General features: G+C 33.1%; 1 protein-coding gene and 1 pseudogene across 2 annotated transcripts; both read left to right on the forward strand.

Annotated features, from left to right (window-relative positions):
- Positions 1–6,395: 6,395 nt before the first annotated feature.
- Positions 6,396–9,550, forward strand: LOC112507478 (cytochrome P450 704C1-like). 2 transcript variants are annotated; one of them, XM_025112085.1, is made up of 7 exons: positions 6,396–6,695; positions 6,929–7,144; positions 7,240–7,530; positions 7,752–8,084; positions 8,224–8,427; positions 8,589–8,769; positions 9,375–9,550. In XM_025112085.1, exons 1-7 carry the CDS (start codon positions 6,396–6,398, stop codon positions 9,398–9,400), a joined length of 1,551 nt encoding a protein of 516 aa, XP_024967853.1. In that variant the 3' UTR covers positions 9,401–9,550. The 2 variants fall into 2 exon arrangements, with proteins under 2 accessions (XP_024967853.1, XP_024967854.1); XM_025112086.1 differs by lacking the exon at positions 6,396–6,695 and having other exon boundaries at positions 7,109–7,144; positions 7,240–7,542.
- A 6,886-nt stretch (positions 9,551–16,436) lies between these two features.
- On the forward strand, positions 16,437–18,801 carry LOC112506236 (annotated as a pseudogene).
- Positions 18,802–22,698: the final 3,897 nt, after the last annotated feature.

A 22,698-nucleotide genomic window follows, 5' to 3' on the forward strand; every position in this document is an offset into this window, starting at 1 on the left:
TGATCTAATGGTTGCAAAGTTGCAAGGTGACAATTTCGTAATTAGTGAGAAGTCTCGTGGCGTTTATAAATGTTCAGATCTGACGATTGTAAATCTAATCCAAGGGTTGAGAATTGGTCTTACGGGTCTCACGAAAAACCATTGGTCTCACATGATCCTAAGTCTATATATATATATATATTTATATATACGCACACACCGTAACTTCACCAAGTGTGATTTCTTTTTCCTATACATTTATATATATATATATATATATATATATACACACACACATATATATATACACACATATATATATACACACATTAAACATAAGTTTTATCTCCTAGAACCGACACAAGGGTTACGATTAAACAACCCGGTGTGACGGAGATTACCGTTGTGACGAACGATAGAGGTGAGCGGTGATCATTTGCCACCGTTGCCCAACGGAAAATAACCCGGATGATCGAACGACTAGGAGAAGAGAGATACAAATGTCTTACCGATTAGTGTCCAACTAGACGCGTTGTAACGAACCTTCGTTTTTCTTCTCCGGCGTCCACTAGCTCTCCTTGACGATGGATTTCCTTCTCATGGTTACCATCCTTTTATACTCTCCATTTGGAAGTTTCAAAGCAATCGAACCATCCCCCCCATAAATAATCGGTGGTTACTTAGCCTCTTGACTTGCTTAAGCCACCCCTTCACTTATCCTTAACCCCCCACCATTATTATTATTATTATTATTATTATTATTATTATTATTATTATTATTATTTTCTTTGGTTATTATACTTCTTGTCTGCTATTACCGGGTGAATAATCACCAAACACGTTTATAAACTCATATCTATAATAATAAAAAAAATATACAACCTTTTGATATAACAAACCTCTTTTGTCGCATCTAAAAGATAAGGCATTACCAATTTAAAGCATCAAGTAACCCAATAACTCATTTAGCACATTCAGATATAACTCATCGCATCAAATAGATCAAAATGTTAATGAATTCAGTTCTGATCTCAATGTTAGAATTATCATGGATGCCCAGCCACCTATCACGGTTAACCCGCCAACTATCACGGATGCCCCACCATCTATCGCGGTTATCCCGCCAACTATCGCGGATACCCCGCCATCTATCCCGGTTATCCCGCCAACTATCGCGAATGCTCCGCCAACTATCATGGTTATCCTGCCAACTATCGTGAATGCTCCGCCAACTATCTTTATATTTATAAAGATAATAACTAAGTATTTTGTTTGAACTCAAAGATTATATTAATTATATTTTAGATTTTTTATATTTAAAATGAAATGATTATCCTCTATTTAATTATGTTTATCTATTCTCACTTGATCTCAAGTCTCTCTCTCTATATATATATATATATATTAAAGTAATAAATAAAAGAAGATGTTTAGTGTCGGTTGACTAAATATACCTTTTCCCCCTCTTTTCCTTAGTAAAAGTTTATATATTATTAAAAAAAATTGGCTTAACACAAAGATCCATATCTATATATCTACATCTACACATCTATATCTATATATCTAAATCAACACATCTATATCTACACATCTATATCTATATATCTAAATCAACACATTAATATCATTATTATCCTTAAATTATAGACAATCAAGTAGTATGAGATGAAAACTTCTAAGCATTAATTTTTTTTTGGTTTCCATTTTTTGGTTTACATCATATATATATATATATATTAGTAATAACATTAATTATTAAAAATGATTGGTTCATATTGGATCTCATAGTTACCACAAACTATTTAGTTATTTCGGGCCTACCTATTCCTGAGGCCAATTGACCAAATTCGGGAGTTGCGTAGTCCCGTATGCCTCTATTTTTGTCATCGACAATTTTAACCGTCGCTTCCCGAGGAGGTGGATTATCCCCCATGGTACGGTTTAAAGTGGGATTTCGCCGATTGTTTCTACCTCTTTTACGTCTCCTAATGGTTCTTTCTAACTCAAGATCAAGAGGTAAAATCTCACCGTGTTGTAGCCATGACATACAACACAGGAACAGCGATTGAAACAAATGGCCAAGGCTCAAATGAAAATCAATATCTCAAGATAAAAATCGCGCCAGATCCCCGGCAGCGGTGCCAAAAACTTGATGTGTTGGAATCGTAAGTGTTCACACAGTGGGCACAAAGTCCCCACATTGGCGGTGCAAGTGCACGCCGACACCATAATCGCTTCAAGTAATAAAGTGGTATAGTACCAATATCGTTTCCACAGGGACTGGACTTACTGAGAATCAGAGAGTTTCATGAACTTCTTGAGTATGTTTCTGTTTGAGAATAAAAGTTGAGTTTTGTTGGTGCAAAGCTTTAAAATACGTAATAAACCTTCAAAATTAAAAGATGGGTATGGGTGTAAGTTTCGCTTAAGAAGATTGCAGGAACAGTATGGTCAGAAACTCATGAGACTTCTATAAAAACTTCAATATCTCGAAAGTGAATTCTTATATATTGTGCCCACATAGTGCCCACAAAGCGTCCAGTTTTATCAGTTTTAAACTTGCCGAATTAGCTAATAGATAAAAATATATCTGGTTCCACTAGCCTGAAGATTGATACTCAAATCTCTTTGTAGTATAAACTCGACTAATATCCAAACATTAGCTAAAAACATGCAAAATCTGTATCACTACGTGATTATCAAAGACTCTCTCAAATCTTTGTGCATCATTTAAGCCGTATTTCAAATCCGCCCATCTCTGGATCAATGATCTAATATTAACACTTCAAAATGATCAACTTATCTGCGTTGAGTTTAAGCCCCGACTTAAATGACCAAACTTAAGAATTAATAAAAATGGCAACACCCAAGTGTAACTTCAAATTCTTAAGTTTGACTCACACCCACACCAAAAGGGGTGATTATCTCATAATAAAATTATAAAACATAAAGGAAGAAGAAGAAAATGCATAAGAAGTACTTGAATGAAAATTCCACTTAAACTGTTGCCCACAGGGGGCATACAAGACACAGTAGCAAGAATTAAAGCTAAATACGAAAATAAAATTAAATGCAGAAACTAAACTTGCTCTACTGCTCCAGAACTTTAGTTGAGAATAAATGCTCCAAAGTTGATGTCTTCCAAGTGAGAGAATGCTTCAATATATAGGGAAAAAGTGAGAACCAGACATTATTTTCGCCCAAAGGAAGAAAGTCTTATTGACTAGAGGATAATAACCTCTCATCACTTTTTGTCTACTTTTCTGTCCTTGTCACCTTTTTTTTAAAAGATGAAAAAGGTAAAGTTACCTAATCCTTAAAATAAGGAAAAGGTAAAGAAGATATTTTCATTAAAATAATGGTAGGGTTACTTTAAAACATTTTTTAATTCAACCAAGCCCATTCTTCCAAATAATTCAAGACTTTCGGATCTGACTTCAGAATTAATTCACTTAAATACCCAGGAGAGCCAATATTTAAATCTTGTCCAAATCCGTTTTGAGGAAAATATGAAGTAGGCAGATTGTGAGCAGAAAATGGGCATTTTACCAACAACAACGGTTTTTCAGAAAATAATCAAATTCCTGACCTTTCATCACCTCTTAAAATATTTTGAACAAAAAATACAGGATATGAACAAAATGGGTACATAATACACATAAAAATAGGAGTATTGCATAGCAAATAACTCTCACAAATTGAAAGTTATCATATATATTAAAGTAATAAATAAAAGATGTTTAGTGTCGGTTGACTAAATATACCTTTTTTTTTCCCTCTTTTCCTTAGTAAAAGTTTATATATTATTAAATTTTTTTTGGCTTAACTCAAAGATTTATATCTATATATCTACATCTACACATCTATATCTATATATCTAAATCAACACATCTATATCTACACATTAATATCATTATTATCTTTAAATTATAGACAATCAAGTAGCATGAGATGAGATGACAACTTCTAAACATTAATTTGTTTTTTGGTTTTCATTTTCTGGTTTATATATATATATATATATATATATATATATTAGTAATAACATTAATTATTTAAAATGATTGGTTCATATTGGATCTCATGGTTACCACAAATTATTTAGTTATTATTTGATTAGGCCCCTATAAGGTTGGGTTCACGTGAGACCAACCTGTTTTCGTGAGATATGTGAGAACATATTTTTACACTTGAAACTTCATATCAAAACATTGTGAAGTTAAAAAAATTCTAACCTTCGTAGCGAAGTGTTTTGCTGTGAAGTCTCAAGTGTTAAAAAGTGGTCTCGAGAAAACAGTTTAGTTTCGCATAATCCTAAGTCTATTGTATATATACATTTATTATTAAATGATAAATATATTTCGATTTTCAATATGGTAATTAATGTAGTGATGATTCATTATAAATTAGATTGTTTCTTTACTAAATGGATACCCAACAAATTCCTGAACCCGTCGAGGATTAATCGGGACGGGGGTCAAACAGTAGTCGTCATCGAGGACGGGGATGCGTTACCAGCACGATCACCATCCGTCTCCTTCCCTGCATAAGAACCCTATCCATATTATTGTTAAGTTAGAGAGCCAATCCATAATCTCCCGAAACCAAATGACAAGAAATTTGTAATTTCTTCTAATATTAATGACAAACAAAAATTTAAAATTAATAATAACAAATATAATTTATAGTTATAAAAAGATTAAAAAATTATTTATTCCCAAGGATCAAAAGGAGTACCCTATGCTACATGTTATTCCGCAAATGACACTCTAGAGTCGAAAGTTGATGTCAACAAAAGATCGGAGCATTGAAGGGCGTTTTCGGAAATACATGGCTTGCGTATTAGTCGTTCTAAGAGAGCATTCATGTCGTTTTCAAAAATGCATGGCTTGCGTAATTAGTCGTTCTAAGAGAGCATTCATGTCGTTTAATAAGTTCGGCAGGGGTAACACATTGTTGATGGACATAAGTCAAAAGTTGGGGGAGGAGAGGGGAGATGCCATAAAAGGATCAATTTAAGTATTTAGGCATACATCAAGATGTAGCCGGAAGGAGAGTCCTACAATAATAGACAAGAAAATGTAATTAATAATAACAGTAAAAGTAAATTAGTTTTGGTATTTGTGATTGTCACTTACCGACAACTCTAGTCTCGTGGTCACTGTGGCTGCCAATCTGTTTCACTTCTAGTCCTTTTGATCCAACTAACTTTTGTTAAAAAAAGGAGTATACACAAATTGGGTTCTTGTGATTTTTGGAAAATAATACTTTTTATCTCTACAGTTTCGAAATTACAAGATGATTATCATGGTTTGCAAAAACGTCTTAATTTGATTTTTCCTCTAACGATCATTAAATTTTTTAATTAAATAAGATTCATTTTCATCCTTTTACCAATTCTTTTATCTTTTACACGTTGAAAAACCACAAAGTAACCTTCTCTATTTTTTTCTTTTTCGTTTATCCTTTTTATGATATTTTAATATATTCCTTTATTAAATATGTTTAAAGAAAAGTAAAAAAATCAAAATATTATTTAAAATAATTTATATGTGGTTTGTCGAAAATAACGTTTAGACTAAACAATTTATTTGATCTTCATATCTTTTTTTACTCATTTTCTATTAAATTTTTTAATCTTATTTATGCTATATATTAGGGTAAAAAAACAAATGTCCTGTGGTTGGTTTCGTTTGGGAGTTTCCAATTTTTATGTCTTCAAATCTCTCTTTTCATCTATACCCGTAACATCTCAAATGAAAAAAAAAAGCGTAATATTATATTTGTGGAAAAAGTTGTTTGAAAATTTAATGCGTTTTCAACTACGTTCACCTATACTTAAATCAAACTCGACCAAAAACCGAACAAAACTACTTTCATTGTAATTCAATTTATTTAAAAAACTACTATTTAATAAAATAAAACGAAACAAAACAAAATTTGTGTGTCATAATGGATATAGTTGTCAACAAAAATAGATAAATTTCAAAATAAGTTTATATATACATAGAAAAATATTGTGTGTGGTTATACATACATACATATATATATATGTGTGTGTATTATCTACATTAAAATGCACCTCATTTGACGAAACCCTTCAATTAACAACCATTACGAAAGAGGACAAATCAAAATATTTTTGCAAACCATGATGAATATCTTCTAATTTCAAAAAATACAAGAATGAAAAGTGTTGTTTTCAATAAACCTTAAGGACCAAGTTTTTAGTTTACTTTTAAAAAAGAAGTTTGTGAAAAGGACCAAAAGTGATAAATACAGTCGTCAAAATTGTAATTAGTTCAAAAAAGTGTAACATTAATCAAATTATCAAGGTAATAAAGGGGATCCTATATATATTAGTACTCATCCCTAACATTGATTAAAGGAACACATTCCCTCTCATTTCTCACAAGATGGCAACTTCCATGGATTTTCTCTCAAATTCAATCTTCATACCTTTATTTCTTCTTCTTTTAGTCTATATCTACCATCAATCACAAAAATATGGGAAGAAAACGAAGACGTACCACCCATTTGGCGGAACTAAGTTTAATCAACTCATCAACTATCGCACGTTGCATGATTACAATACTAATCTTGCCACAATATACAAAACTTATAGAGTGTTTAACCCTTTTCGCGGTGAGATTTATACATCTGATCCTTCAATTGTGGAGTATATCCTCAAGACAAATTTCAAAAATTATGGCAAGGTGTGTGCGTGTCCTAATTGGATGTCATAATTTCAATTTTTCATTTATCCTTTTTCTTCTAGGTCTAACTAACCTCAATGGAATCCATTTTTAACCAACAGTCGGAATATATATCCTTCACTTTTTTGCTCCATCAAAATTTTCGATTAAGGGTCCCTGTATTGAGATATTGCTATACCAGTCCCTCTTATGGAATTCTTTTTACAAATTACTATTGTGAAAAAATATTGTAGGGAGCGCATATCAACAACATCCTAAAGGATCTACTTGGTGATGGAATATTGACAGTCGATGGTAACGAATGGCGAGAACAGAGGAAGGTATCAAGCCATGAGTTCTCTACGAAAGTGTTGAGAGATTTTAGCAGTGTAGTCTTTAGAAAAAACACAATAAAAGTTGGCAACATTTTGTCAGAAGCAGCAAATAGCAATGAAAAAATCGATATAACTGTAGGTTTCTCAATAGTTTCCTCACAAACATTTACTTACTCCATTGATTATTGTCGTTAGAGCTAAACATTACGTCCCAATATGCAAACATCCAGGACTTGTTCATGAAAGCAACGACGGATTCAATATTTAAAGTTGGTTTTGGAATTGATGTTGACAACATTAGTGGTTCAAGTGAAGAAGGTATTAGATTCAGTCGTGCCTTTGATGATGCAAGTGCGTTGATTCTTCGAAGACTTTTTGACATGTCATGGAAGATGAAGAAGGCTTTGAATATTGGAACAGAAGCAGAGTTACAGAAAAATATCAAAGTGATTGATGACTATGTTTATAAGTTGATCCAGACCAAGATTGAGCAAATGCACAACACAAAGGATGATTCATTGGTAAAGGAAGAGGTATTTGAAATGCTAAATATTTTGAAAACCCAGCTGAGAATCAACTACTAATGATTAATATTCATGTATATTTGTCATGAATAGTTGGTTCCCAAAATTTTAGCGTTTCTAATTGAACTTTCCCGTTGACATATGTATAGTTCGACACTTTTCATTAAAATTTCAAGCATAGAAAATGTTTTAAACTAATTTTTATATGGAATTTTCAGTTCAAGAAAGAAGACATTTTGTCGAGGTTTTTGCAGATCAAGAATACAGATCCAAAGTACATACGAGACATAGTAGTAGCGTTTGTACTTGCTGGTAAAGATCCTATAGCAACTACTTTGTATTGGTTCATTTACATGCTTTGCAAACATCCTCATATTCAAGATAAAGTTGCAAAAGAAATTAAAGAAGCAACCAACATTAACATGAAAGAATTAGAGATCACAAATGTTGCGGAGTTTGCAGCCTGTGTGAGTGAGGAAGCTCTTGATAAAATGCAATATCTTCATGCAAATTTAACGGAAACCCTCAGACTCTATCCTGCCTTGTCGATGGTATGCAACCTTAATCGTCCAACACTTGTTTAATTTCTTATATTTGCTTTCTAAGGATGAGCCTTTAGCAATCGGTATCTGTGTGCAACTCTTATCCTGATAATTTGTAAGAATATGAAGATGAAATGATATTATGTAGGACGTAAAGATATGCTTTTCAGATGACGTTCTACCAGATGGTTGTAATGTTGAGAAAGGGGATATGGTATTTTACTTGCCATATGCAATGGGAAGGATGAAGTCCATATGGGGTGAGGATGCACATGAGTTTAGACCAGAAAGATGGCTTGATCGAGATGGTTGCTTCCACCCAGAGAGCCCCTTCAAGTTTACAGCTTTTCAGGTTAGTATAATACCATTAATTTCATATCCACAAGGTGCAACTTCTACTGAATAAGGTACAAGTCACTGTTGCAAACAACCAACATGTCCATATATGCGACATTTCTAGCTTTTTATTGATGATACACATTCATAGTAGTAATTGGTTTTATTTATACACAGGCGGGACCTAGAATATGTTTGGGCCGAGATTTCGCATATAGGCAAATGAAGATATTCTCTTCTATCTTGTTGGGTTGCTTCGTGTTCAAGTTGAGCGATGAAAACAAAATCCCAAAGTACAAAACCACAATCAATCTTCAGATCGATGGCCCAATGCATATTTGTGTTTCCAAAAGATACGGTATATATTTACACACAATTATCCTTAAATTTAAAACATCATATATAAAATAGAGGTGATATTTGCGGGCATAACCTATATCTCGTGTCTAACGACCTAATAATACAACAAGCACAAAATCTTTTTCTCAAGTCATCACAATTAAATAGAAAGCAAAAGTGTAACAATATACATGGTTTAACAAATGGGAAATAAGTGGTAATATATATTTTGGGTTTTCTTATGTGTGAACAATTCTAATATAAAATGTTCAACAAAACATATATCATATGCTCATATGTGTTCAATAAACAAATGTAGTTGTGTTTCTCATAATTATTTTTTAATCTAATTACTTATTATATGCTAGTTCACATATAATATCTCGATTAACCATGTGCAAGTTGCATGTATGTATGTTCTATCTATGGTATGCATAATCAACAATTATGAAACTCATCTTTTAATGATACATATACTTTGACAAGCAAGCTCGTATGTGATGTTTAGTTATATGTTGTCAAGTTTATGAAACCCTTTTGCTGCATTGTTATGTATAAATGGATGTTAACTCTCTAAACTTTGAACTCATTGAACTTGAAGCTAACAAGTAACGTTTGTTTTAGGAGCAGACAAAGCCGAGAGCAATTAAGGGAAATATAATGTAAGGGCATATGTTGGAAGTGACATTGACCTTGAATATATGTCATTATCTTGTGTTGCACCGAATAATATAACTACTATGTTTGATCTATTTGGTATATTAACAATGTTTAAGTTATTATGATGTTTTAACTCTTTTGATGCAATGTGATGAATGATTTGTATGATTTATTAAGTTACAAGGTACAGGTTGTCACGACCCTAGTGAAAGCTGGGGTGTAACATTTCTTCACCAAAGCTGATGATGTAAGTTACGCAATTATAGCATCCCTAATGCCTAAGTTTTACAAAATCTTTTTTATTTTTGTTACACTAGCTTTCCACTAATTTTTATTAGGAAAACCTATCATCAGATACTTCCTTCGGTACATAAAAATACTTTCGAAAAGTTTTTTTTATCAATAAAGTTTTATAATTTATCTTCATCAATTTGAAATATTTTATATAAATCTCTCATTTGATTTGTTACTTTTAAGCTCACGTCATATATTTCAAACAAATATTACTTAATGTTAAAATTCAAATGAATAAAAACATGACTTATGAAGTTGAAAATGAAAGAGCGATACAAATATTATAATATATTTGTGTTTATAAGTATTTGATATTCACTACAAAAATAAGAGTATTTTCCCCCGCAAATCCATCGCTAAAAAGGTCTTTCGTCGCTGATCTGTCGCTGATAGTCCGTCGGACAAAAGCTCGTAGGTAATGTTATCAGCGATAGATCAACGACGATTACTTTCAGGGACAGATCAACGAGGGAAAAGATTCAGCAAGGATCAACGAGGGAACTTTCAACAACGGATCAGCGAGGGAACTTTCAGCGATGGATTAACAACAGACAGGGAAGGACTTTCAGCGACAGATTTTCCCTCGCTAATTTGTATTAATCTAAAAATAATTTTTTTATAATTACATAATTCCTGTATTTATTTATACAAAACCTGACCATAATATAACAAACCAAAACTGTGAACAAATTAAAACTAATCAATTCATACGATTTAAAATATCCAATTCATACAATTTAAAATATCCAATTATACAATTTTAATGTTCAAATTAATACAATCTAACTACTGAGAGGTGGGAAAGGGGGAAAACGTACCTGACTGCAGCATAAATACAACAAAATGCTCCGATAAGGCCGCATGTTCGGCTAACGCAACAGTTTGTTTGGCTTCCAAATCTGCCATGTTGTTCCGTTCGGTCTCCAGTTCCTCCTTTACCCTTGCCAACTTCTCTCTCAACTCCGTAACCTGTAAATATTCAATATTCGACAAAATAAGTAATTTGTTTGCAATTTTAGTAATGAGAAAGTATATAACAATATAATCAACATACCTCCACTGTTGACTCGTATGATCTCCTGGTGCTACAGCTACATCTACCTGTCATAATATAAGAGGGATCCTGGGAGGTCCCGAAATCAAAGATGTGGCCCTTCCTCCGTCCTCCAACACTCTACTCCCAAAGAGATGCCTCATCAGGGGAGGGCTGTCGGTACTAGACTGTGACTCACCCTAAGCAATTGAAAACGCTCTTATGGTTCACCAAAACAAAAACGGGCGAGGCTATGTATGTAGAAATTTCAGCAGCATAACGACTGTAAATAAAACATATCCAACGTCTGTTTTTAACAATTAAAACATTCTAATAATACCAATGGTAGTTATATTCTCAACCTATCTACTTAGTCTAATGTCTGTCCAACAATGGCAGCCCAAACAAATAACATCACTATGTTTATTAAAATATATTACCTTAAACCTACCAAACGTTTCTATTAACCGAAGTAATGGTTTTAGAAAACTTACATGATACCTAGCAGCTTTGAGGTAACTGAACTGAGGAGGATCGATAGGCGGGTCAGACGAACCTTGATCGAACTTCCGGTTCGTGTACTAAGTGCGTTTAAACACCTTAGTAGCAGTCGGCTCACGACCCATTAGTTTTGCCTACATTAGACAATTAGGTTAAATTGTTAGTAAACATAGAGAACAAATTACATATTCAAAAAAGATTATATACTAATTATCATGTCTCGATGCTGTGCAGTACTGATCGATCCCCCGGTGTGTCTGGACGAAACCCCCTCAAACTGTGGGTTCCGATTAGCCATATTGATCATGGATTTCCTTTTCCAAGGCTCGGTGTCCCAAACCTGTTAAAAACAGAGCACATATATAAGACGATACAAAACAGATGGCAGTTCAAAAAGCTCATAATAGTCAATAGAGATACATACATGGTCAATCATCTGAAGCCAAAACATCTTTGGGATCCATACAGGACGGTGTACTCTAATTCGTGATAAGTCTTCACCTTCACATTGTTGAAAACCGCGATAGACCTGTGCCATGGCCCAGTCACGTGCAAAACTCATCCAACCTGAGTACCTATTGTGCATGGATTTGGTTCATAAATTATGAACCGTGTCATCCAGCTTTGTTTCCTACTGGAACTTAGCCTACATACACATATTTTTATAAATGTAAAAACAATAACCTTAAATGTATAATTACATTAAAATGGTACACCAACCCAAAAGCACTGGAACATCAAGTCGCAAGCTTCTTGAAGGACTTCTTTCCATCTATGCCACGAACCAGTAAAAGAAGACCTGAATATAGCCGTCATCTCTCAGATAACATGGGCATCTTTAAACCTGTACAATTAAAAAAATATTTACAACACAAAAGTCATTCATATCATTTTATTATGTAATAAAAAGTATTATACCACATTTAATTACCCATTGCCTAACAAAAAAAGATGTTTTCGTTGGCTCGGATGACTGGGTGTCGGTATCTCATTGTTGGGGCCTTTCCCCGACCTTGAACCTGTCGAAGATGGGGCCTCCATGGCCACCTCTTATTCATCTAAATCCCGTTAGGAGGTCTCCGAGAACTCAACAATATCATCGGCGTGCGGTTCGCCACGCCAGACAGTAGAGTTGCTGCCCCTACCAGACATAGGGCTAGTACAACTATCATGATGGCCTCTAATGCGCTCTCGGCGTGACATCTCCTGAAAAAACAAACATTAGATATCATGAAGAAAGATAATGACAACTCGCAGTTATATATACAATTGTGAAATAAGCATATAGAAGACAAGTTACTCATCAGAAGAATGATCAGATAACATCGGTTCATCTTCATCATTTGAATCATCATCAATATCTTCAAATTCTGGTTCATCCTCGCTATCTTAGTTTCCCGGTATATTGTTGCTATCATTATCCGATTCATCGCCACCTTCATCTTCATTAATATTATGGAGTACATTTACCTCCCATGTGGCAAGACGAACATCATCGAGCTCGTTTCGCAGTGCGAACATTGTATGAGTCACCCTTTCTTTGATTTGAAAGAATTGTTCTCCATCCACATGATCATTTTTTTCAACATCGTTAATCATGTCAGACACTTCATATATATATGCCATGAGCCTTTGTCTTGACAACCGCCCACCAATCTTTCAAATCCTTTGTATCAAAGGATATGAAGTATAGTAGACTTGTTCTGTCTGTGATGCTCGAACGAACGGGTCATCAGATCCAAGTCTAGACTTATATTTGATATCTACCAAATTGTATTTAGGGTCAACTCTAACCCCCCAAGGCAGTATCCAAGTCTACATCTTAATACTTCAATTGAGTGGATTTTAGGTGATATTGATGAGTGGGCTTAGCCGTAATGCTTTGGAGGAGGATAGAGCCATTTCCCCATTTTTGCAATATGCTTAGGTTTGCTTGTCTCAAGAATGGGAATGCTTTAATGGCACGTGGAGTTCGTGGGAAACTGTTGATGGTAGTGATCCTTCAGTTGACAAATCCACTCTGGTTTAGACGGCTCTAAGATTTGTATTTGCATGATACATTTTATCTTATAAATTCTCTTGTTATATGTTAATTAATTCATATTGTGTAGGTATGCCAAAGACCTCAAATGGACTTTATTTGAAGAATTTTATGGAACATTTTTATCCGGTAAGAGTTTACCATGTAAAAGTTGTCACTCTCACTTATCATGTAAGACTCTCGGTCCTTATTATCACTCTTACTAGGTAAGATTCTCAATCATTGTCATGTCCATTCAATAAGGTAAAGTGACCCAGCAATCACTTACCGGGTAAGCTTAGTTAGTGTCCGTAAAGATCTTACCAATATTTTACCTTCAGGTTTTAAGCAAGCATCATTATGATGTTGTTGTGATGATATCTTCCGTTTGAGGAATCTAGTCTGCCAACTTTATATAAATAGGTTAACTGCATGTTTAATATATGTTGCTACTTTGTGATGCTTAAATAGGAGAACGTTAAACTTGAAATTATATTTATGTTTGAAATATCCAATTTTCTAATAAAATATTATGACGGCTTATTGACTTGTTGCAAATAAAGTGACAAATTGGCATCATTAGCAGCTCACATGAAATTGTTGCATTATGGCTATTACCTTACCTTGTAATCAAACGAGGCTTCATTGTTTGTGCAAAGCAACAAACGTGGTTCTATTGTGATATAAAAAAAGTTATAAAATAGATGGGAGGTAATATGTTGAGTATCAAGTTTTGCGAAGAGTTTGGGGATGTTAGAAAATGAATGTATGGTTCGATTGAATGTCAAGGACTGTTTTGAAAAATTATTCTCTTTTAAATACATGAAAATATATTGTTTTGAGATTTTTATGTTAATTAATGTTATTATTTATAATATATAATTATATATAAAGCATCTTTATAAAACTCAAAAATTTACTCCAAAAATGCCAACAATTATGCATAAAACCCCACCGTCATACTAGTTCATATATTGGCCTTAATGTATGCAATATGTAAAGAACACTCGAAAATGTTGAAGAGCAAAGAGAAACAGTCAACTCCATTGATTTTGTGAGTGGTCCTCCAATGTATGAATCGACGAGATGGTGCATCCATTACATGCATAATGACAAAATTGCCCCTCATGTCCTACAAAATTAGGCACTATAAACGACAAATCAATCCACCGCTAATCCTTTGCTAATCCTGATATATGTCGCTGATAGTCTGTGGGTCAAAAGGACATGGGCGATGCTATTAGCGATGGATATTAGTGACGGATAGAATCAATGGCGAATTAGCGACGTACTAGTATCAGCAATCGATCAACGATGGACACTATCAGCGACGAGTTAGAGAGGGCTCTTTTTAGTGACAGATCAACGCCAGAGTAGTTTAGCGAGGGATTAATGATGGACCCGATTAGTGACGAATATTTGCGAAGAGCTCTTTAGCGACAGATTAGCGACAGACCCACCAATTTTTCGCGACGGATTTCCGTCATTGATTTTTGGTAAATTTTTAATAAAATTAAACTAAAGTTTGTATTTCATATATATTTACAAAACCTGCCCATAAATTGAAAATAACAAACTGAAACTGTCGAAGAAATTAAAAATAACCAATTCGTATAATTTAAAATACCAAATTCATACAATTCAAAATAATGTCTAGGACTCAATCTAACTAAAGGGAGGGTCGACAGGGGGAAAGTGTATCCTTCTTGCCGCATAAAAGCAGCAAAATGCGTGGACAACATGATGTGCTTGACTAAAGGGGTTGCTTCTATGGCCTATTGGCCTTCCAGATCAGCCTACTCTTCTGTTCGGCCTCCAACTTGCCCTGATGGCGTTCCTCCAGTTCGGCCATCTTCGCTCTCAACTCAACTACTTGTAAATATTCAATATTCGACTAAAAATAGTAATTTGTTGATAACGAAAAGTAATGACATGATACATAACAGTATAACCAACATACATCCGATGTCCATCCAGTAATTGATGATCTCCTAGTGTTGCTACTATAATCACCGTCATAGCATAATAGGGATCCTAGAAGGCCTTGAAACCAAGAATATAAAAAAAATCTATTATACAAAAAAAATCTAAAATATAATTAGGATAATCATTTTATTCTAACAAAATATTTAATTATTATCTGTATAAAGAATTATATTATTAAATCAAAAGTAAATTACTTCATTATTAAACCTAAATTAAATTATAACAAAAAAAAATTGAATTAACGAAATTATATAGAAAAAACCAGGAACTTTTAATTAGTTAATTTGATAATAATTTTGATATATATTTTTCAAAATTTTATTATATCTTCAAATTTATATTTCATTTAAAAATAAAAACATTATCGTTTTATTAAAACCACATAAAACCATACTATAATATTTACTAGAACAAAATAAACGAAACTTAACATTGAGATGTATCTCGTTGCATTGCGCGAGTACCTTCTATTTATATATAAAGTATTTGGGTTAACCTCTTGAAAACCATTTTTAGTGTTTAATGATGCGTATTACTTAAAATTCAAGATTACAAGTAAATAGTGTATGAGCACAACATCTCAAACTATATGTTTGCATATAACTAACTGCAGATAAACATCTCATGTTAAATATAAAGAATATAAAATATAATTTGGATAAGTATTGTGTTATAACATAACACTTAATTATTATCTTCATAAAAAGTATTATATTATTAAACCTAAAATAAATAACTTCGTTATTAAACCTAAATCAAATTACGATAAGAAACTGAACTAAAAATAATCTTTATAAAAAAATTATATTAGTAAAGCGAACATAAATTACTTCGTCATTGAGTATAAACTAAATTATAATAAAAAAAAATGAACTAATAAAATAATAAAAAAAAAACGAAAACTTTTTAAATTGTTAACTTGATACTAATATCGACATTTTTTTCCAAATTTTTATGGGGTTCTTAAGTTTATAATTTATTCAAATATAAAAACATTATCATTTTCTCAGACCATACAACCGTATTATAAAATCGACAGAAAAAAGTAATAAATAAAACACTAAAATCGAGATATTTGATGTTATATTATACGAATACGCTCTAGTTAATAAATAATAAAAATAAGGAGGGGGTGACCCTATATTTATCATCCCAAGCTTGTATCAAAGGAACACATTCCCTCTCATTTCAAATGATAGGCAACATCTATGGATTTTCTCTCAAATCCAATCTTGACTCTAATAATCACACCTCTATTTCTACGATCCTTTTAGTCTATATCTGCAATCAACCACAAAAATATGGTAATACGAAGAAGTATCATCCAATTGGCAGGACTAAGTATAATCAACTTGTTAATTATTGCAGGCTACATGATTAATTACAATACTAATCTCTCCGTAGAATATAAAACATATAGAATACTCAACCCTTTTCATGGTGAGATTTATACATGATCCTGCAATTGTGGAGTATATCCTCAAGACATATGTTAAAAATTACGGCAAGGTATGTGTCTGTGTCCCCTAATTGGATTTCGTCATTTAGTTTTCTATTAATCCTTTTGCTTGTGTAACGATTGGATCTGCCCAATCTCAATGGGAATCATTTCTAACCAACGATTTGAAATATATCCCTCACTTTTTTGTTCCATAAGTTTTTTTTTATTAAGGTTCCATGTATTGATAGATTGTTGTACCAGTCCTTCCCATGAAATTCTTCTAACAAATTACTAATATCGAAGGGGGTGCATATGCACAACATCCTAAAGGATCTATTTAGCGATGGAATATTCACTGTCGATGGGGACGAATGGTGAGAACAAAGGAAGGTATCAAGCTACGAGTTCTCTACGAAAATGTTGAGAGATTTTAGCAGCGTAATCTTTGGAAAGAACACAATAAAAGTAGGAAAGATTTTGTCAGATGCAGCAAATAGCAATCAAACAATCAATATAACTGTAGGTTTCTCAATTATTTTCTCACTTTCGTTTGCTTACCCCATTGATTATCGTAGTTAGAGTTAAACATCAGATTACCAATCTGCATAAATTCAGTACTTGTTCATGAAAGCAACGACGGATTCAATATTTAAAGTTGTTTTTGGAATTGATGTTGACAACATTAGTGGTTCAAATGGAGAAGGTGTTAGACTCAGTCGTGGAATTGATGATGCAAATGCAATGATAATTTGAAGATTTTTTGACATGTCATGAAAGATCAAGATGGCTTTGAATATTGGAATAGAAGTATTAAAGTGATTGATGACTTAATTTATAAGTTGATCCAAACCAAGATTAAGCAAATGCAAAGGATGATTCTTTGGTAAGCTTATATTATCTTTTCTGAATACAAGATACAGGTATTTGCAAACAAAAAATATTTTGAATAAAGAATATATATTTATATATATCGATATATATCGACTCATCTGATTCAAACAATGAAAAATATTTTAAACTAATTAAATATTTTTTTCTTCAATTTATAGTTCAAGAAAAAAGACATTCTATCGAGGTTTTTGCAGATCAAGAATACAGATCCAAAGTATATACGAGATATAGTAGTTCCCTTCGCGCTTACCAGTAAAGATCCTATAGCAACTACTTTGTATTGGTTCACTTACATGCTTTGCAAACACCCATAAGTTCAATATAAGGATGCAAAAGAAATTAAAGACGCAACCAACATGAACATAGAAGAATTAGAGACCACAAATGTTTCGGTGTTTGCAGCCCGTGTGAGTGAGGAAGCCCTCGACAAGATGCAATATTTTCATGCAACTATAACAGAACCAACAGGCTCTATCATGTCATGCCACTGGTATGCACCATTAATTGTTTAATTTCTCATATTTTGATTTCTAAGGACGAGCCATTAGCAATCAACTAATAGTAGTGTAACTCTTGTCATAATAGTTTGTAAGAATATGGAGATGATATTGTTTAGGACCCAAAGATATGTTTCTCAGATGATGTTCTTCTGGATGGTTGTAATGTGAAGAAAAGGGATATGCTATTTTACTTGCCATATGCGATAGGAAGGATGAAGTTCATACGGGGTGACGATTGCACATGAGTTTAGACCCAAAAGATGGCTTGATCACAATGGTTGCTTCCACCCAGAGAACCCCTTCAAATTTACAGCGTTTCAGGTCCGTATAATACCATTAATTTCATATCCACAAGGTACAACTTCTACTAAATAAGGTATAAGTCATTGTTGCAACATGTTCATATATATATATATATGTGTGTGTGTGTGTGTGACATTTCTTTTCATTGATGATACACATTCATAGTTAAATCCATTTTATTTACATATAGGTAGGGCCAAGACTTGTTTGGGTCGAGATTTCGCGTTTAGGCAAATGAATATATTCTTTTATATCTTGTTGGTTACTTCACTTTTAAATTGAGCGATGAAAACAAAATTGCGAATTATAGAATGACGGTTAATCTTCAGATGAAGGGTCCACAACGTATTTGTGCTTTTAAAAGATACGGTATATACACAATCGCCCTTAAACTTAAAACGTATCTACCATATATAAAATAAAGGTTACCATTTGTGGGTTTCTCATGGGCCCGGGCCTTGCCTAATCTAATTTTCAAGTCCAAAGTACCTACTACAATAACACAAACCCTTTTTGGAGTACTAATAAATTACCCTTACCCGTCCTATATATAAACATATTGAGCTTCCCCACGGTTTAACAGGGCCAAAAAGATTCCTACTTAAAATAAGATGTACAGATATAGCATTATACATAGTTTAACAAAGGGGAATTAAGCCAAAATTGATTAATTGAAGGATATGTTTTTATGTTCTCTAGTCATCCACAATTAAGTGGGAATTGGGAAACGTGCAACATCTTTTATTTAATTTATAAGATTTCGTTTATTATACAACTATTAATTACATAGTACGGGCATCGGGTGGGCTTGTCCAAATTTTCTTTTGCATCGCCCATTACCCACCCTTTAATTTAAACAAGTTAGGCCACACCTACCCCATCTCTTGGAAAACGGTTGTCGAAGCCGTTTATTCTAACGGGCCAAATGGTCTGAGTCTAGCTCGTCGTCCAGTGAACAACTCTAGTATAAAATGTTCAATAAAACATATATCTTATGCTTATATATGTGTTAGTAAGCAATGGTATTCATGTTGCTCATTGAACATATTTAATCTAATTAATTATTGTATGCTAGTCCAAATTTTCTTTTACATCGTCCATTGCCCACCCTTTCACCGCATTATTTACAAACCAATGCTAGTTGCCTCAAACCAAGTTGCCTAAAACTATGAACAAATTAATCGAACTTTAAGCTGACCCGTAGTTCGTGTTTTAGGAGCAAGCAAAGCTGAGAGCAGTTAGAGGAAAATCTGATGTAAGTGTGTATGTTGGAAGTTGCCATGACCTTGTCTATATTATTATGTCTGAGAAAGGTTGTCTAACATAAGGATAAGTGTCATTGAGTTTAGCATACAAAAATGGAAATTGCATTTTGTCAAGTCTGTTTCTATTGAAATCTTCTTTTGCCTCAACTTCAGCAGATGATTTAGTAAATTTCATTCTGTATTTAGGATCAAGTTTTATATACAAGTAACTGTACAAAGTAGAAACTTGAGAAACAACCTTTTTTAAGTAACTTGGGTTTTCAAATCCCAAGCCTGCTTTAGATTGATAATACATGAACTCCTTTGGTTTATTCATCAAAATTGTTTGATCTGTTTGACCTCTTTCCATAAATTTTTCTTCAAGATTCTGAAGTTTAGAAATCAAATTTGCATTCTCATTACAAACCTTTTCATACATTAAAACATATTCATTTGTGTCTCTCTTTAAAAAAATTGGTTTCGCTGATGAATCAGATATTTGCTCATTGGAAGTTTTTTGAAATTTTTCTGTTTCTTTCAAATACTCTTCCTTTTCATCTTCCAAAGCATTTAAAAGGTGTAAATTTGAGCTTTTTCATAAGAAACACTAACAAGTAACTCATGATTCTTTTTTCACTTTGCTTCCCAAGAAACACTCGATCTTTTCTCCCTTTTAAGTTTTCTTTCGAAATCAGATTTTTTGAAAATCATTTCAGATAACTGTTCTTCAAACATAGAGATAGACTGTACCTCCAAAGAATCAGAATTGCATGAACCACTATCATTTTCATCTGATCTAATAGTCATTGCTTCTCTTGAAGACATTGTTCTATACTTTCAAAAGATCGTAGACCCACTATTCGAACTATTTCAGAATTCAAACTCAAAGTCTGAAAGTCTATCAACACTTTATCGCATACCCAATTTTTTTTAATATGAACAGTAACTTGTCGAATTCAAATTGTCGCACCCAACCAATTTGTCGCACCCAACTAAGCTTGAATAGCAAACTTGTCACACTGAACTGATACGATAAGCTCAACTTGTTGGGTCCTTATGATGCGATAACCTTACTTTATCGGGTCTTTACGATGCGATAAACTCAACTTGTTGCGTCTTTAGGATGCAATGAACTCAACTTATCGTGTCTTTAGGATGTGATAAAATCAACTTATTGCATGTAACATATGCAATTACTTTGAATATACACAATATGATAACTAAGCATATGCACAATGCGATAACTTTGAAGATGTTGAAAATTTCACATCAGATTTTGAATTTTACTCAAAAGTTATTCAGACTCTTTCAATTATGAATATGTTGGATTGAAAATCAAAGACAAATAACTTTAATTCTCGAATAAACACCAAGAATTGAGTAAAAAGATGTCAAAATTCAAACTTTAAGAAGTCACAGTCGATGGCTTCAAAAATCTATTATGAAACAACTTCCAAGGTTGATTGTCTGCTTTGATACCAATTATTATTCTCAGATTTAATGTATAGAACAATGATAAATACAATAACAAACAAACTGTGAGAAGTCGGCTTGTATTCAATGAGAGTTGCAATATAGAAAATTTGACTTGAAAGTACAACTGTTAATGATTAAGCAATGATTAGTTAACATAAAACTAGGATAATAGAAAACTATTTATACCTTTAAGGTATTTACAAATTCAGCCCCTCTACTTTAATACCACAAAAATATAATCCCAACATTATCTTTAGGTATTCAAATAGGTTGATGGGTTCAATCCTTAGGACACCCTGATTCTCGAATATTTGGAACGTGTAAAATACTAATATGAAAATTTAATTGATTCGAAATTTTCATTTATGTGAAAGTTTGGTTTGTTCAATTTACTGTGTGAAATTCATGGGTTACACTAAAATGGGGGAAGACTTTTGGTGATTTTAGTTTCAACGATTGTTTAATTGTAACTGGAATTAACACGAGTGTCAATGGGTTTCAAACTGTGATCTAATACAAGTTAGGTGGTGCAGACTGCAAAGTGCACACTTGTATCTAAGGCGAGTTTGGTTTCTGACACGAAGAAAAGGTGGGGGTCAAGGAGGTAACGTCCCTTGCAGGGTCCAAGGGGCAGCGCCTCAAAAACTCTACAGAATTTTGGACTCGGAATGCAGTGGAAAAACTTGATCAGAATGAAGAGATATGTCATTTGTTATCGGTTTTGAGGTTCACATGTGATATTCAGACTTAGTAAAATCGACTAAGTGGTATCGAGACTTAGAGTTTCGATCATGTGGTTACATGTACATTAGTTTTAGGGGTGCTGAAAAATCTAAACATTCAAAATATTGTCCAATAATTTTGGCTTATGTTTTTATGCCTAAATTCGAAAGTGTTCTTGCGAATTATCATAGATTGAATTTCGTGATACACAGGCATAGGGTCAAAATATCAATTCAAAAAGTGAACTTACACGATTCTCAAACAACCCAGATCCCCATTACCATTTATCCTGTTTATGTAATCCTAATTTCTAACAACTAATGTTTGCTCTTGTTTGCGGTTGAGGCAACAGCTACTTGCAGGATGCTGTTATGTTTGATATACAACATATGTTCCTATTTCTATCTATAAATTAGTACTATGACCCAAATTTAGCATCATCATGGAGTTCCACGTCGGTCAAGGCCGTTCTTGGGGTAGGGCAGCATGGGCGCACGCCTTGGGCTCAAAAATATCAAGGGCCCAAAATTTTCTCTTAACATACAATAGTAGTCTAAAATAATTTAGTAAATTAAAAAACCCCAAAAAATTGTAGCATATAATCAGAGGCAAAGAGAATTTAGGAGATAATAAGGGCGCAAAAATATATCAACTAATTACATTGGAGAAGAAAATCAAAAAATTAATTGGTCATTCATTATATGCTATTGTTTATTGTCTCTCTAATTTTTTAGCAAGGTCCAATGACATTGGCTATTGCTATATCTATATGATTGTGTTTTTTCGTGCTTAAACAATTCAACAAGATCATGTGCTTGTTATTGCTATATATTTTTGTTGAACATTTTTATCTATTTCTGCTTCTATTGACTATTG

This window comes from Cynara cardunculus (genome assembly GCF_001531365.2).
Source record: "Cynara cardunculus var. scolymus isolate 2C chromosome LG 2, CcrdV1, whole genome shotgun sequence".
In the NCBI taxonomy this organism is placed as follows: Eukaryota; Viridiplantae; Streptophyta; class Magnoliopsida; order Asterales; family Asteraceae; genus Cynara; species Cynara cardunculus.

Excerpts from the sequence above, each read along its gene's own strand:
- LOC112507478 (XM_025112085.1), top strand. The coding sequence starts at position 6,396 with ATGGCAACTTCCATGGATTTTCTCTCAAATTCAATCTTCATACCTTTA. Across the intron at positions 8,085-8,223 it reads TCTATCCTGCCTTGTCGATG|GACGTAAAGATATGCTTTTC; the intron begins GTATGCAACCTT and ends GATATTATGTAG. Across the intron at positions 8,770-9,374 it reads TTGTGTTTCCAAAAGATACG|GAGCAGACAAAGCCGAGAGC; the intron begins GTATATATTTAC and ends CGTTTGTTTTAG.